This window comes from Mus caroli, chromosome 10 (assembly GCF_900094665.2).
Source record: "Mus caroli chromosome 10, CAROLI_EIJ_v1.1, whole genome shotgun sequence".
NCBI classification, from domain to species: domain Eukaryota; kingdom Metazoa; phylum Chordata; class Mammalia; order Rodentia; family Muridae; genus Mus; species Mus caroli.
In genome coordinates, this window is record NC_034579.1 from 109683755 (window position 1) to 109699007 (window position 15253).

Consider the following 15253-nt stretch of genomic DNA (forward strand, 5'->3'; position numbering starts at 1 on the left):
CGTCTATAGGAGTGCTTCTCAGCTTGTGAATCACAACCTTCTGCATTATGGTTCCCAACAGCAGCAAGATTATGAGGTAGCAATGAAATGGTTTTATGGTTGAGAGCCATCGCAATATGAGGGACCGTGTTAAAGGGTCACAGCGTGGCTGAGAACCGCTGATCTACAGCCTGCCTACTGTGTCAATATGAAATTGATCTACATGCATCTGCTCCAGAGCTGCGTATTTTTGCTTCACTGGCTGGTTTGTCCACTCCTGCAGTAAAATATTAATATCTGGCCTTACAAATAGGACCCAAAGACCCTTCTCCTTCTGTCTTTTCTACTGGCGCTTCAGCATGTTTATATCATCTACTTGGGCACATTTATTCATAACCAGGTTTTCAAATCCAGGAGGAGTGCGACCTACTTATCCTTTAGTAAGGGCTGAGAAGTTTTTGTTTCTCTGGTCATGGGTGTTACATGTCTCTGTCTTGTAAGTTTCATCACCATTTGTAAACGAAACTAGCAAATATCTGAATTCCCAATTATATATTGGTGTTTATATTAATTTTAGTAAACTGCCCAGTTAAGGTCTAATAAGCTGATGGCAGACTTTCTAATTGGATTTTCTGTGTGGACAACCACACAATCTGCAAAACTCTTTCTAGTCTTCTCCTGTCCAACAGTTAGGCTTTTCTGTTCCCTCTTACCTTTCTGTGTTGTGGTAACACTTCTATGTCAGATTTTAACATTGAAGCAAGTTATTATCTTTGTCTTGATTTTAAGGAATTTTAGTTTAATTTTTATGTATGTTACCTATGTGACAGTGTGGATATGTGCACACGAGTTCGGGTGTCCACAGAGCCCAGAAGAAGGTTCCTTAGAGCTAGAATTACAGGCAGGTATGAGCTACCCAATGTGGGTGCGAGGTTTTTGTAGATTTTTATATATCGGTACTGTATTTACACCTCCATCTCGCCTCCCTCCAACTTCTGCATGTCCCTTTGTCCCCTCTCAAATTCATGGACTCTTTAATTATTATTAAACACACACCTGCCTGTAAATAATCAGTACAACCTGCTGAGTTCATTCAATGTTGTTTTCTTATGTGTGTGTTTGGGGGCTGACCACTTGATGTTGGAAAACCAATTAGAGGACTCAACCCTGGGCAAGATCCATTCTCCTACTCTCAATGGTCATGAATCATCTGTAGTTCTTCACCTAGAGTTGGGGCCTTGCGGGATGTCCTCCATGGCGGGTGTTTTCCTCTCTAGCCCTTTGTCTTGTTCGTTATTTTAAAGCCGTGTCTCACATTCCTCTCCTATGGAATCCTCTCCCAAGAATAGTGATGATAGGAATTCCAGACATCCTTATCATATTGAAAGCACTCGCCTACTTAGAGATGGCTGAGTTATTATCAGCAGGTATCGATCTTTTTATCAGTTCTCTACATCTATTGATCAACTGGCTTTTTACATTTACTCTACAGTGAAGGGGATCAATTTTCTAATATGCCTTTCTGTGGCATTCCTGACATGAGTCCTGTTTGGTCAATGTGTTAGTTAGGTTCATGGACTATAACAGACACACACTTTTCATCTCTCATACAGGTTCTATCTAGTGTTACTATAAAGACAGCATTGATTTGGCATGTAGGGGCATGCTAAATTATTATCTGCATAAATTTACATATTAGAATAACCCATTCTTTAAAGTTTGCTAAAGCTATTTGTGCCTAAAATTTTGAGGAAAATCTTAACTATCTCATTTAATAAGACTAGTAAGGTTTATTTCTTCTTCATTGGCTTCTTTTCCTGGAACTTGTCCACTTTGCTAGAGTTTTCATGTTGACTGGCACATCTGATGATGCCTGCTGTTATCTGGGAGCATGCACAGAATCTGTAGTGACAAATGTTTCCACTCTCAACATTGGTTTTTTTTTTCCTCCGTATTAAGTTTGCCTTAAAATTTTGCCTACTTTGTCCATTTTTTTCAGTCAACTGTTCTGTCGTCGCAGCATCCTGGGTTGGTTTCACAGACTCCCTTGCTTCACCTCACAGTCTCATGTTCTGTCATTTTTATTCTGTCACTTTGCTCCTCTCAGTCACTGGTTCTCAACCTTCCTAAGCCTGAGATCCTCCACTACAGTTCCTCACGTTGTAGTGACGCCAAACCACATAATTTTTGTTGCTACTTCATAACAATTATGAATTGTGATGTATCTGTGTTTTCTGATGGTCTTAAGTGACCCCCGTGAGAAGGTTGGTTGACCCTTAGGGTTTTATTGCTATGAACAGACACTATGATCGAGGCAACTCTTCTAAGGACAACATTTAATTGGGGCTGGTTTCCTGGTTCAGAGGTTCAGTCCATTATCATCGAAGTGAGAGCATGGCAGCATCCAGGCAGACATGGTGCAGGAGGAGCTAAGAGTTCTACACCTTCATCTGAAGGCAACTAGAAGACTGACTTCCAGGCAGTAAGGACAAGGGTCTTGAAGCCCATGCCCACAGTGACATACTTACTCCAACAAGGCCGCATCTACTCCAACAAGGTCACACCATCAAATAGTGCCACTCCCTGGGCCAAGCATATGCAAACCCCAAAGGGGTTGTGACCCACTGCTCAAACCATGATTACCATGTAATCTTTTCTGAGGCCTAAGTCTCTGTATCCTATGGTTTGTTATTCCATGCTTAGAATTTAAACAGTTTCTAATATTTCCATCTGAAAAGGGGTGTCAAAGTCCATGCTGGCTTTGAATCTGCTATGTAGCTAAGGATGGCTTTGAACTCTGTGTCCTCCTGCCTCCTACTTGGGGAGGGAAAGATCAGGCATGGTCAGGTACTTCTTCCCCTCTTTTTGTCTTTGTAGCATTTTCTCATAGCTACTTCTACCTCTAATGCTTCCTTTTAACTTAAAGTTTAAGTTCAATGATGAGCGCTATCAGAGTATTCTCCTACACCACTTTTCCTCTCTAAGTGTTAAGTCAAACCCTCTGGGCATAGCTGCAGAGGCTACATGTGGCCACGCCTCTCTGGAGATGGAGATCGTCGGTTTGTCTGCCACGCACTCACTGGGCCAGCAGACTGCTATGTGGTCCTCTCCTCCTCGAGTGCCCCTTCATTTCTCTCCCAATCACATTCAACCTCCCCTAAGAACCTGATAGTGGCCGTGTCATGGTAGTCTGATGGCTGTTTCCCACCTACTTTCCCTCATTTGTTCTTTTTCATCCTTTCTATTTCTCGGAGTTCTGTAACAAACCTGACCTTCCCATTTAAACCTCAATTGTCCCAAGTGCCATGGGTGATTTCTCTTGGGGCTTCTACTTGCTTTTCTATTTATCTGATCGATTCCACTTTTTCCTACACAGCTATCATCCTATCAAGATCTCCCTCCAATACAAAAAGACATTTCAGAGGAATGCAACACCAGGAGCTGCTAGACTTCCAGTAGAACTTCCCAGAAGCACACCCCCTGGGTCTTTCAGTGTATGTAAACCTGATGCTAATCGGGGATAGTATCACTATTTGCTTGTCCCTGAGATGGTAGTTATGGCAGAGCTCAGTGGATTTCCTCATAATACATCTGAAGAGTAAACAGGGCAATGTCCAGCTGCGGGGATGCCTCACTCCTCGCCTGTGAAGTCCAGGTGCCTGCCGAGGCTAGTTGCAGTTCTCCAGTTTCTTAGGACCTTGTCATGTGAGGCATACAAGGGAATGTGGTAGGGGCAAGTACAACAGCTGTGCTTTGGAAGGCTTAGTCCTTTGGGAAGTTAGACCAATGTGCATTAGGTCGTGTGACTCTCAAAGCCCTCTTGAAACATCCCTGAGGAGCCTCATGGCACAGCCGACAGCTGGTGATAGGACTGGAGCTCTACCGGGTTAGCGTCTGCCTGGGCAGAGTCAGGAAGAGGACCCCAGAGCCTCACTGAGCTGTCCATCAGTGGAATCTGTCGCTACGGCCCCCACTGCAGCACAAGGATCTTCCCCATACCCAGTCATGCTGCCCTGAGGACTGGGTGCAGGCGCAGGGTTAAAGGGGTTAGTATTTTCTATCAGAGTATCTATTTGGGTTACTAGTCATTATTTAACACATTATTTTCATATAAATACATTTTGTATAAACAACAGCATTTTCTTCCTGTTCCATTCTTCCATTTCTAGCCCCTGCCCCAAGCTTGGTGCATACATACACATTTGAATCCAACTTGACCCTTTTCACAACATCTTTATTTCCATGCTGTACCGCGTTGTCACTCCATCCTTGTTATTGTCACTCTTACCAATGCCATTACCACTCCCTCTGGCATGGTGAGAAATCTAAGGAAGCCCCATGCCTCCTGGCCTGTGAGCACGGCACTGTTGATGCTGAGGGGTGCCGCTGGGTGCACGGTGATCACAGTCTCGCTGCTCCGTGTCCTAGAGCTTCACTTCTCATTTACTTTGTCAGCCAACTGTTCCCAAGTGTCTGGCTCGCTGGTATTTGTTCTATGGTGCTAGGGATCAAAGCCAGGACTTTGTGCGAGTCGGGTAGGCGCTCCACCTACACATTCGGCCCACCACCATCCTTTCAATTTTAGCATCTTCTCAACTTGTTTTTCTTCCTTAAGTAGTGCCAACAAAAAGCGTTTTGGGGTGAACCCTTCTGACCCCTTGGCTGAGAACGTTCAGTCTGATTCTGTGGACGGGCTACAGAGTTCGTCTAATCAGTAGACCAAACACCTTGAAACCAGGTACCTACATGCAGGAAAAGCCGTAATGTCCACAGAAGTATACGCCACATCACGACAGGTAAAGAACTGAAGATAACCCAACGTCTAGAGACAAATTATATTTAATTGCAATTAACACACAAGGATTAGGATGTGGAGATCCGCACCAGAGAGATGGCTCAGCACATATAAGGATATTGCTACCAACCCTGAAGTCCTGAGTCTGTTTGATCACAAAAACCCATACAGAAGGAGAGAACAGACTCCCAAAAGCTGTCATCTGACTGCCACACACGCAGACACACCCTCACACAAACACATAACATGTAGAAAAATCATTTTTGAGATGTGAAGGTTTACCGGCAGCGATGCTCCATTGATTTACTTTTAAAGCAAGAGAGATGAGCTGGAGAGACAGCACTAGCAATGGTCTGCAACTCCGATTCCAGGTCTGTGTGCAGCAGTCCTGAGTGAGATGCATCCATGAGCATGCTTGCACGCGTGAGCACACACACACACATACACATACACACACAACTAATAAAGGAGGCCATTTTGATTCAGAATTGTGCATCTATAAGTAGGAAATATCTGAAGTCCAAGGCTATTCTCCAGAAATGTGAGCATATGTTCATAGTGGAGTCAACGAAGCAGGCTGTTTTCCTTTGTTCCCCTAGACTATGTCTGCACACAAACCTATTTTACTTGTGCGAATGATGTTGGTGGTCTCTCCGTGAGTATCAGCTTCAGAGCTGGCAGATCCCATCCGTTTAGACCATGCCCTCATCCATTAACCTTAACACTCCTTCTATTCCATGATGATGCTCAGTGCTAACATGAAGCCAGGATGCTCAAGCATGCTCACTGTTCTTCATTTATTACACTTAGCAAATCACTATGATCAAGGGATTCACTACATTACAGCGGACAGAATAAAAATAAATAAAACCTTTCGTATGGATGTCAGCATACACACAGACATGAAGGAGTTCTGTTCACCTGGCTCCTTCCTTGCCTCTCACAGGGGAACAAAGTGAAGACTACTATTGTCTTCTGCAACTCTCTATGCCAAGTCAGAGCTAAGAAAGACACACGCGTTCCGTCTGATATTTATTTGGTGGTTTTGATTTGCAGTGTTGAATTACCATCACTAGCACGCCTGCAATTCTTCATAGTGTGCTCCATTAAGGGATACGCAAGTACAGCTCAGTCAGCTTAAAAGAAATCACAGCACTTCTCAATGTAGTGTGCAAGAGGAGGGAAGTCTGTGGCCTCTCCTTAGAAATAAATATTGAGTAACCATAAAAATGTTCCGTCATCCTTCAGTGGTCCAGGGAGGGGCAGCACGCACGGCCCCGCACACAGGGCATCAGAGTTCCTCTTTGAAATATCCCAGCTTTGCCAATGACATCTCCTTTCTCAACTGCATAACTTCCCAAAACATCTGATCGACTGCACAAACAGAGAAGAGACATATTAAGTCATAACGTGTCATCTTAACTACCTCTCAAGTTTCAATTAAAATGTCCAACTGGCTGAAACCCAATGCAGCACCTGATGCCTAACACCAAGCATCTCAGCCACCTCTCGGGCTCCGTGGGCACCCAGCTTTACAGTCAGCCACCTCCCGGGCTCTGTGGGCACCCAGCTTTATAGTCAGCCACCTCTTGGGCTCCGTGGGCACCCAGCTTTATAGTCAGCCACCTCTTGGGCTCCGTGGGCACCCAGCTTTACCCATCAGCCACCTCTCGGGCTCCGTGGGCACCCAGCTTTATCCATCAGCCACCTCTCGGGCTCTGTGGGCACCCAGCTTTACCCATCAGCCACCTCTCAGGCTCCGTGGGCACCCAGCTTTACCAGTCACTAACAATGGTCACTAGTGTTGCCATGTTAAACGCAGGTCAAAGTAGACACTTGAGTGTCTGCAGTAAGTGCTAACCCTGTTCCCTCCATGAGTACTCATGGCTCAGTTATCTAAAGGTTACTGTGCAGCACCCGAGTCTCCTGCACTTGTCAGCTCTCCTGTTGTTTTGTTCTCCCAGAACACAGAACATTCAGGAATGTTCCTTGTGATGATAAAAGAAAGTTTTATGCATGAGTCAAATTAGAAATAAAAATTCTGCTGTTCAACTGCTCATTTCCACTGCCCACACTTCCGTAAGTCTCCAGTCGAAGCGGAACACAAGTGCTCTGTGCTTCAGGCAGTAAGGTCAGTGGCTAGCACACACTGAATTATCAGTAGTTTCACCAGGGAAAAACTGCCCCCCAAGCACATTTGGCAATGTCTGGAATACCTTTTCCACTATTGTATCTTGAGGTCTACTGGCATCTAAATAAAGAGGCCAGAACTGCTGTAAGATATGCTACAGCACACTCAACAGAGACTCCCCCATCACACACAGAACTAGCCAAGCTCAGAATGTCAATACAAGAGAGTGTCCTTCCTCTGAAATGCTCGTGAGAAGAGTCCAGATTTTAATTAAGAAAAAAATATATATATATTACGCAGACACAATGAGATAACCTCGGGGAAAGAGCCCAACTTCAAACCCAAAGTTCCAAGGCTTTCACATGGAGTCCGGCAGAACGGTACCAGCCTTAGCCCAGCACTCGGGAGGCAGAGGTGGGTGGGTAAGGTAGATTGGTTTTGCTGCACTTGCGTTCTGACCGTGTGGTCAGGCAAGGCACTGTCTACCAGTAGGTCCATGCTAGAAGTTTTGTATCGTGAAGCCTTTGGGGCTTGGGGTTGAGGTGGCTAAGCTGAAGAATGAAAGCTGAGGAACTATGCCTTGACTTTACCTGACCTCAATCCTTTAACACAAGGTTCGGATAATGACGAGGTTTTAACATTAAAAATTTAGCTTTATACAACGACCGCCCCCCCCAACACACACACACACACTGTAGGTGCTGTGTATTGGACACATGAAGTGGAAAAGGGACAGAGACCCACAGGATATCATATCTGTCACTTAAGCAAGATACTTTCTTCCTATTTTCATGAAGTCAGTTGTTTTCAGACTTCCCACCAATCTTACTATAACAAGGAAAAGAATCTGTATAATATTATCTATCATCATATTTTTTATTAAAATTATAAAATCATTACACACTTACTACTTTTGTCTCACAGCCTTTAAGCTCCAATACGGGAGATAGGTTCCATGCCTTCTCTGTACATTAAAATTAATTATATGCGATTCTAAACAAATACGGCACAGAACAGTATCCCAGAGCTATACGGGCTGAACCAAGTCTTTGCCAGTTTAATTTTTCCATAAACTTTTCAATAACGTATGTGACTGAGAAGAATTAGCTTCTACTAGTCTTTCACTACAGAAACATCTCAGCATCTATAAAAATTTACAAGGGAAAATTTCTTACCAAGACTGACAGGCTCTCCCTGCCCTCCCTGCATCTGCTGTGTCAGGCTCTCCCTGCCCTCCCTGCGTCTGCTGCCGGCCCTGCTCTGGAACAGTCCCGTGTGCTCAGTAATGCTGCTCTGAGGCTGTGCTGCCACCTTGCTCTTTGTGATTGGTGTCTAAGGCTGAGTTATAAGCCCATCAGCAGCCTGAAGGCTACGCTGAGATTCTAACAGCACTGCAGTGGCTGGCGCCCTTCTGCTGACTGGAACGTGGTGAGCCTTGCTTTACTTGGTATCATCACATTCCCACCTCGGGAAGTCGGACATGAGAGCAGAAAACACAGGAAACCTACGCTTGGCCCCTTCACTCTCCCATCAATTAAAGTCAGTCCAAGCACTTCTAGGGCTCGCTTATCTCCATACCCACAGACTCCTCAAGGACTGGCAGCTGAACCTTGTGTGAGCTAATGAAGCAATCTGCCAATGAGTCACACCCATCCTGACATTTTTTTTCTTTTATTTACTTATTTACTTATTTTATTTATGTGAGCAGACTGTAGCTGTTTTCAGACACACCAGGAAGAGGGCATCAGATCTTATTACAGATGGTTGTGAGCCACCATGTGGTTGCTGGGAACTGAACTCAGGACCTCTAGAAGAGCAATCAGTGTGCTAACCACTGAGCTACCTCTCCAGCCCCTTGACATTTTTTCTTAAACTTTTTTTTTTCCTGAGACAGGATGCCATTAGCTTGCTTGTGCTGCCCTTGAACTCATCCTACAGCTCTCCCTGGCCTTGAAAGTGTCATCCTCCTGTCTCAGCACCACCCTCCCCCCCAGCTGTCAATCTCTCAAAGGGTGAATACAGTACGATTCCACACTCGTGACATGTACAGTGTGATCTATCACATATCCCTTGCAAGGTGAACTGGTTCTACTCAAACCTCAAGAGCAAATGGGATAAAAACCGTCTTTTGTGGATGAGGTATTTGTTCTTCTAAATTATCCCTACTTTTGTTAGCAGTGGTCAGGAAGTTTAATGGAACTGCAGGAACAATTACACTGTGGCTCTGACTGCCTCAACCTTAAAGCAAATGTCTACAGTGAAACAAGACCACTCACCATCCTGCTGTTTCACGAGTCCCTGCTGAATGTATCGAATGTATGTAAAGAAGTTACATACGGAAGTGATCTAGGCCAAAAGAGAGAGACAACCAGTCAGTTTCACAGCGAGGCAGACATTATTAAAGGCCACGGTGGCATGTGTCACTTACCCTGTATCTGCAGAAAGGAGAGATGTAGTAACAGCAGCTGGAGTCCCCGAGCCTAATCCTGTGCCTGCAGGGCTTACTCTGGCCAGTGAGCGCACACTTTCTGTAAAACAACAAATTTCAGCTTTGTTTTATAGTTGAAAGCATTTGCCCTACTTTCTTTACATTTAGTTTTTCATTAAGATAGGAAATATCTGAGACCCTAACATGTGACGGGCCTGCTCTGGATGCGGGGCCACCGTGAAGAACAGACAGAGACCCTGCCCCTACTCGACTCCCAGCATGAGCTTACGGCTGCAGCACTGAGCAGTACTGAGCACGCTTCCAGAACAGACGATGGTGTTTGGTGTTTGCCATACGTGTCCTGGCTGTGGGCAAGCAGCTGCAGGACGGCGCTCACCTACCTTCAGCTTCCTAGCTGAGATGAAGCTAATCAAGATTATTCGAGTCTTACAACCACCGATAACAGGAACAGCTGCCAAATGCAGTCTGTGTAGTGGGTAGGGTTGGCTGCACTTGGTGTCGGATGTAAGAAGTATAAAGAAACAAGCCACCCTTAGTAACCCTTGTATGAAGAGGCCAGCTCATACCTTCCTGTCTGACTGTCTGTCTGTAGGTGTTTCGGCTGGTCAAGGCTATACATTCCTGGAGGGTAGATACTGTGTCTTATTTATCTTTAAAGCCTGGCCCCAGGTAGCCACCTACTGACTGCTAAATAACTGATGGGCCACCTGTCACCGTGCTGCTCCAAGAGTGAAGCCCGTTTGTGTACCAGGCTGGACCTGCCCACTCGTCAGCTGGGAACCTGACAGACACAACCACCCCTCTTAGTTAAGGCAAAATTAGCATAGCTCTCAAGAAGTTGCCAATACCATTTGACATGCCATTACAAATTACACAACAAAGGAAATCAATACATATAAGCCACATTAGATGTTAGCTGTACCTACGAGACACATTACACAGGTGTTCCTCTGCTAAGAAACCAAGTACACAACATGTTATTTGGAACAAGATAATTTTAAAGGCATACTGCAAATGTCTTTGAAAAAGAGACTATCTGTTCTTTTCAAAGAGACTTTGCCTTATTGCCTATGCATGTACACACATGCATGCACATACAAACACACACACATGCAAACTGTTTTAGAGACCCGTGGCAATATTTAAAAGTACTAACTACTGGCTTGGGAAGGATCAGAAGTCAATAAATTTAAGATTCAACTGCTAGAAGTCCTTGTAACATGCAAAAGCAGAATTTATTCAGAAGAAAAAAAATACCCTTCAACTGAAAAAAACAAACAAGCCAGTTACAGCTATTCTTCTGGAAAATATGTTTGTTCTTTCACCGTCTGTCTCACTTTGAGAGGATTTTGCTAGTGAGGTCCCACGTGCTAATTTTTAGATTAATAAAAAGTGCCCTTCAAAGCACTGGCTCTGTCTTATGGAGGGTCCTTCTCTGTGAGCGTGCTGTGTGTATATGCTTCCTCAGGCCCAATAAAAACTTTTCTTCAATTGCTTAAGAGAAAATTCTTAAATGATCCTTTTCAATGCTGCCATGGTCCCGGGCTCACTCCTAGCCTTGCCTCCTGTGAGGCTAGCACAGAACATGCCACTCCTGCGGGGTCTCCTCACGGGCCCAGGCTCCAGATTCCAGGCTATTGCTCCCCTTGTCACGCAGGGATGGCAGCGTAGAAATCCCGGCCCATAGCTTCTTCCACAAGCAGAACCTTTTCCAAATTCCAACCAATTGAGGAGCAGCCACTACTAAGCTCCTCCTTCTTCCAGCCCCACCCCATCTACTTCCGGTCTTTCATCCATCACACCTCTCCCTCTTCTGTTTTCCCTTTCCTCTGAACATATTCTTTTCCTGTTCCAATTTATTTAGTTCTACCCACATCCCAAACCCTAGACAAATCTCTCCAATCCAGGGCCCCCGTCCCAGCTGGAATGACCTTGTCTCTCTCAAACGCCCCCAGCACTTGCCATTTATTTAGTCACCATTTCTGAAAGCCAGTTCCCAGGAGCCTCAGGAGGGCTTTACAGTTTGCTTAAAACTGCACTTTCGGAGCCAGTGGGTAAAGGCACTGGCTGCAGAGAGAGAGAGAGAGAGAGAGAGAGAGAGCCTGAGTTCACGCCCTGGAACCTACACAGTGGGAGAGAAGCCAGCTCCACAAGTCCTACTGTGACTTCCACGTGCACACTGTGACTCCGCCATAGTAGCATAAAATAAAATGTAAAGGAAAGAAAGCCAGGAAGGGAGGAAAGGAGAAAAAGACAAAACCCTCCTTCCATTTTACCACAAGCGCCTCCTCCCCCCTGACCTTGCGCACATAAGCACTGTGTGTAAAGTGCTCTCTAAATTTAACCTACCTGATTCACACTGCTGTCTGCCATCATGTAGAGAATGCTTTCCTATGTATAGTATATGTGACACAGTGTAAGCAGACAAACTGCCACATGCCATACTTGTTCAGGTTCCAAACACTGCGTTCCCCACACCTGACTTTCCATTTGAGGGACTGCAGGGCACACAGGAAAACACTTTGGTGTTTGTACGATTTAATACTGTAAGCTCCCCTCAAGTCCAGGCTGCTGCGCTACAGGGTATCGTCACAGTACTTTAACACCAACCACAGCTCTGGCTGGGTGTGCAGCTCAGGGAACAAACACAACCGGCTACACCACCCAACCAGTCCCATAACCACTAGCACTCTACAGCCACCCTGGGAATGTGTGTGCGCCCACAGAAACAGACGGTACAGCTTCTCTAACAGGCCCTGTGTGCACAGCATCACAACAGCCCTGATGAGAGCCAAGGGCTGGACTCTCCGAGCTCGGCTGGGCTGTCCAACCTCTGTATTAGCCCAGTCCTCAAATGCTTTCCCTGATAAAATAAAACAGAAGCTAAAGCCTATTCCTTACAGTGATGGACGGAAAAGGCTGCCCAGCCCTAAGAACAGAGCAGTCCTCCCTCTGACAACTTGTACTTTCCAAACGCCTGTCACATGTGGGAGACAGCTGTTTGCCAATTTCAGCATCTTTTATAGAAATCATATGGAAGGTGAGGACTAATTTTTTTAATTTTTAATTATGTATATGTATCCAGGTCTGGGGGCAGAGGCCATGTTCCCATGAAACTCGTGCAGGCCAGAGGTATCCGACCTGAGTTACAGGTGGGTGCTGGGTTGGCTGATGTGGGAGCTAGGAGCTGAACTTGGGCTCTCTCAAGAGCATCAAGTGCTGCTAACCACTGAGCCGTCTCTCCAACTCCTGTATCCTGTTTTCCTACTTGGTAAGGCCAGTTACCAAGCCATTACCTTCTCTTTTCTCTCTCCCAGTCTGGCCTACAATTCACATGACTGACTTCACAGCCCACTAACGGGTCAACACTGTCTCTAACCTTTAGTCGGCCTGCAGCCCCAGCATGTATGTATTACATAATTAAGAGATCTTGAGGGCTCTCCTGAGCAGCCACATCCACCTCTTGCCTTGGGTCTGTACCACCGACCTTTCCTTGGCTATTCCTCTCTCCGCAGCCACACTGAAATCTAAGAATGTTCTAGAATTCTCTAAATAAACCACACACCTTTCTTTACCTAACAGACCTCAGCTTTGTCAGGGGGGAGGGATAAGTTTAACTTTGAAATACAAAGTTAAAGACAAACACCGCATGTCATTCAAACCACAGACAAGAACAAAACAAGAGCACAGCACAGAGACTTTGAAGAGCGCGCTCTTCCCACAAGGCGTGGTGAAAACACCTACTTTGGCCCTCCGCACTCGACAGCAGAAGCCTTCACGAAGCGGATGGGCTGCAACCCCACTGGTTCGATGCTTAGAGTGTTGTTCTCCACAGCCTCCAGAACAGCTGAAGCCAACTTAAAACAAAACAGAGTTAAATGTCAGCAGAAAAATACCAAAATAAAATACGACATTAATTTTACAAGCTGGTCCTCCCTCGGCTTCACTAACTTGGCCGTAGCCACTGCAAAGAGAAGGAAGAAAAGCACAAAGTACAGCCTCGATTTAACCTTTGAAACGCAAGCAGCTATGGCAGGCAGCTCAGTTACAGCACCAAGGAGGGTCTTATTAACTGGATTAACTGGCTGAGGGTAAGGTTGTTTTATTATTATTATTATTATTTTATTGCTATTATTCCAGGCTCTGTCCACGCATGGCTACAGGTGTACTATATAAAAGCCACTTCAAAATTAATATCCTAATGCTTTACCCTCTAAATTTATACAATAAATACTGGTCATTTATGACAGCAATATATAGTAATTTTAGCTACATATTTTCTCAACTTCTGTCTCACAGGCACAACAATCTCCCAGATGAGATGAGCTATGGAGCGCCCTCCATGCGCAGCCAGTAAGAAGGTCAGAGTGAGTCTGCTGCGGTTACCAGCACTAGGGAACAGTCTGCCGTGCACAGCCCACACTCGGGTCAGCGCCAAGCTGCTCGTGCACAGTTCTCCTTACAAGGACGATACAGCTCTTCCCTCTACAGAGTCATGTAAGATTCTGAGGACTGAATTCCTTAAACATTAGCTAGCAGGCTATTTGGAGACAAGCTTCTCACATATAAGATCAAACTACATTATGACTGCTGGATGGTTTTGTGTCAACTTGACACAAGCTGGAGTTATCACAGAGAAAGGAGCTTCCATGAGATCCAGCTGTAAGGTGTTTTCTCAATTAGTGATCGAGGGTGGGGAGGCCCCTTTTGGATGGTGCCATTCCTGGGCTGGTAGTCTTGGTGCTATAAGAAAGCAAGCTGAACAAGCCAGGGGAAGCAAACCAGTAAGAAACATTCTTCCATGGCCTCTGCATCAGCTCCTGCTTCCTGACCTGCTTGAGTTCCAGCTCTGACTTCCTTTGGTGATGAACAGCAATGTGGAAGTGTAAGCTGAATAAACCCTTTCCTCCCCAACTTGCTTCTTGGTCATGATGTTTGTGCAGGAACAGAAACCCTCACTGAGACACTGATCTTACGTTGGATGCGACTTATCCACCTGACCTTTTCAATGTGCTTCAACCTGCTTGCTTCATCCTCTACCAACCCTAACCCAGGCACGTTGGCATTGTCTTTCTGTTTGATTTAAGGACACGTTTGGTGTTCTGGTTTAGGGTCTATGTTAGCAGTGATCTAACAGGGCCTTGTACGGTCAGTGAAGCACTCTGCTCTGAGCTACACTCTGGCAAGCTCCTTTAACAGGGTGTGTATAGAACTTGGCTTAAACTGAAAACTGAATCTGGGTCTACGAATCAAGCAGCAACCTTCCTCCCACACCTATCTACACGGCTCACTAATACAATGAGGAAAGATGTTCAGAATAGCTGTGATTGTGGTCCTAATGGAAAATGGAAAAATGTTTAAGATGACATTTTACAGTAGTTTATTACATGTAGGACATTAAAATATGAAACATGACAGTAGAAAGTACAATAGATTCTAATGCATTTCTATTAAAATGAAAACCATTACCTCACTTTTTGCGAATGTTAAACATGGAAAGATATCCTCCTGGTAGATTTTGTCCAGGAAAGGACACGTTCTGTCCATCGTGGGCTCATCCTTCCAAGATCTGAACTCATTATACAGCGATAAATCAGCCTAACAAACCAAAGCAATACAAAACTTTAAAAAGGAAAAAAATAAAATAAAATAAAACATTTGATAAAATGAAACTAAATTAAACATTATTAAAAGGGAAAGTTCTTCATTTAAAATAATAAAAATTCAGCTGTCCCATAATCCATGATAGCAATCTTCCTCTAGAAAATGGTTGACTGAGCCTTTTGAGTATGTCCCCTACGGTGTGCAAACACGCTGCCCTCATGATTCTCCACAGACTGCAGCTACTCTTCTCATCTGAGATAGGGTCTGGCTCGTACCCCAAGCTCACCTGGAGCTC

At 45.0% G+C, this 15253-nt stretch overlaps 1 protein-coding gene across 3 annotated transcripts in view; it reads right to left on the reverse strand.

The window, feature by feature from the left end:
• Positions 1-4800: 4800 nt before the first annotated feature.
• Rab3ip (RAB3A interacting protein) overlaps positions 4801-15253 on the reverse strand; it is a 45847-nt gene continuing 35394 nt past the window's right edge. For all 3 annotated transcript variants that reach the window (XM_029482489.1, XM_021173888.2, XM_021173891.2), the window contains 5 exons: positions 14824-14952; positions 13099-13211; positions 9334-9433; positions 9182-9251; positions 4801-6148 (listed from right to left, as the gene is read on the reverse strand). In XM_029482489.1, coding sequence (XP_029338349.1) covers positions 6066-6148; positions 9182-9251; positions 9334-9433; positions 13099-13211; positions 14824-14952 — 495 coding nt within the window. In that variant the 3' untranslated portion in view covers positions 4801-6065. The remainder of the gene's footprint in view (positions 6149-9181; positions 9252-9333; positions 9434-13098; positions 13212-14823; positions 14953-15253) is intronic.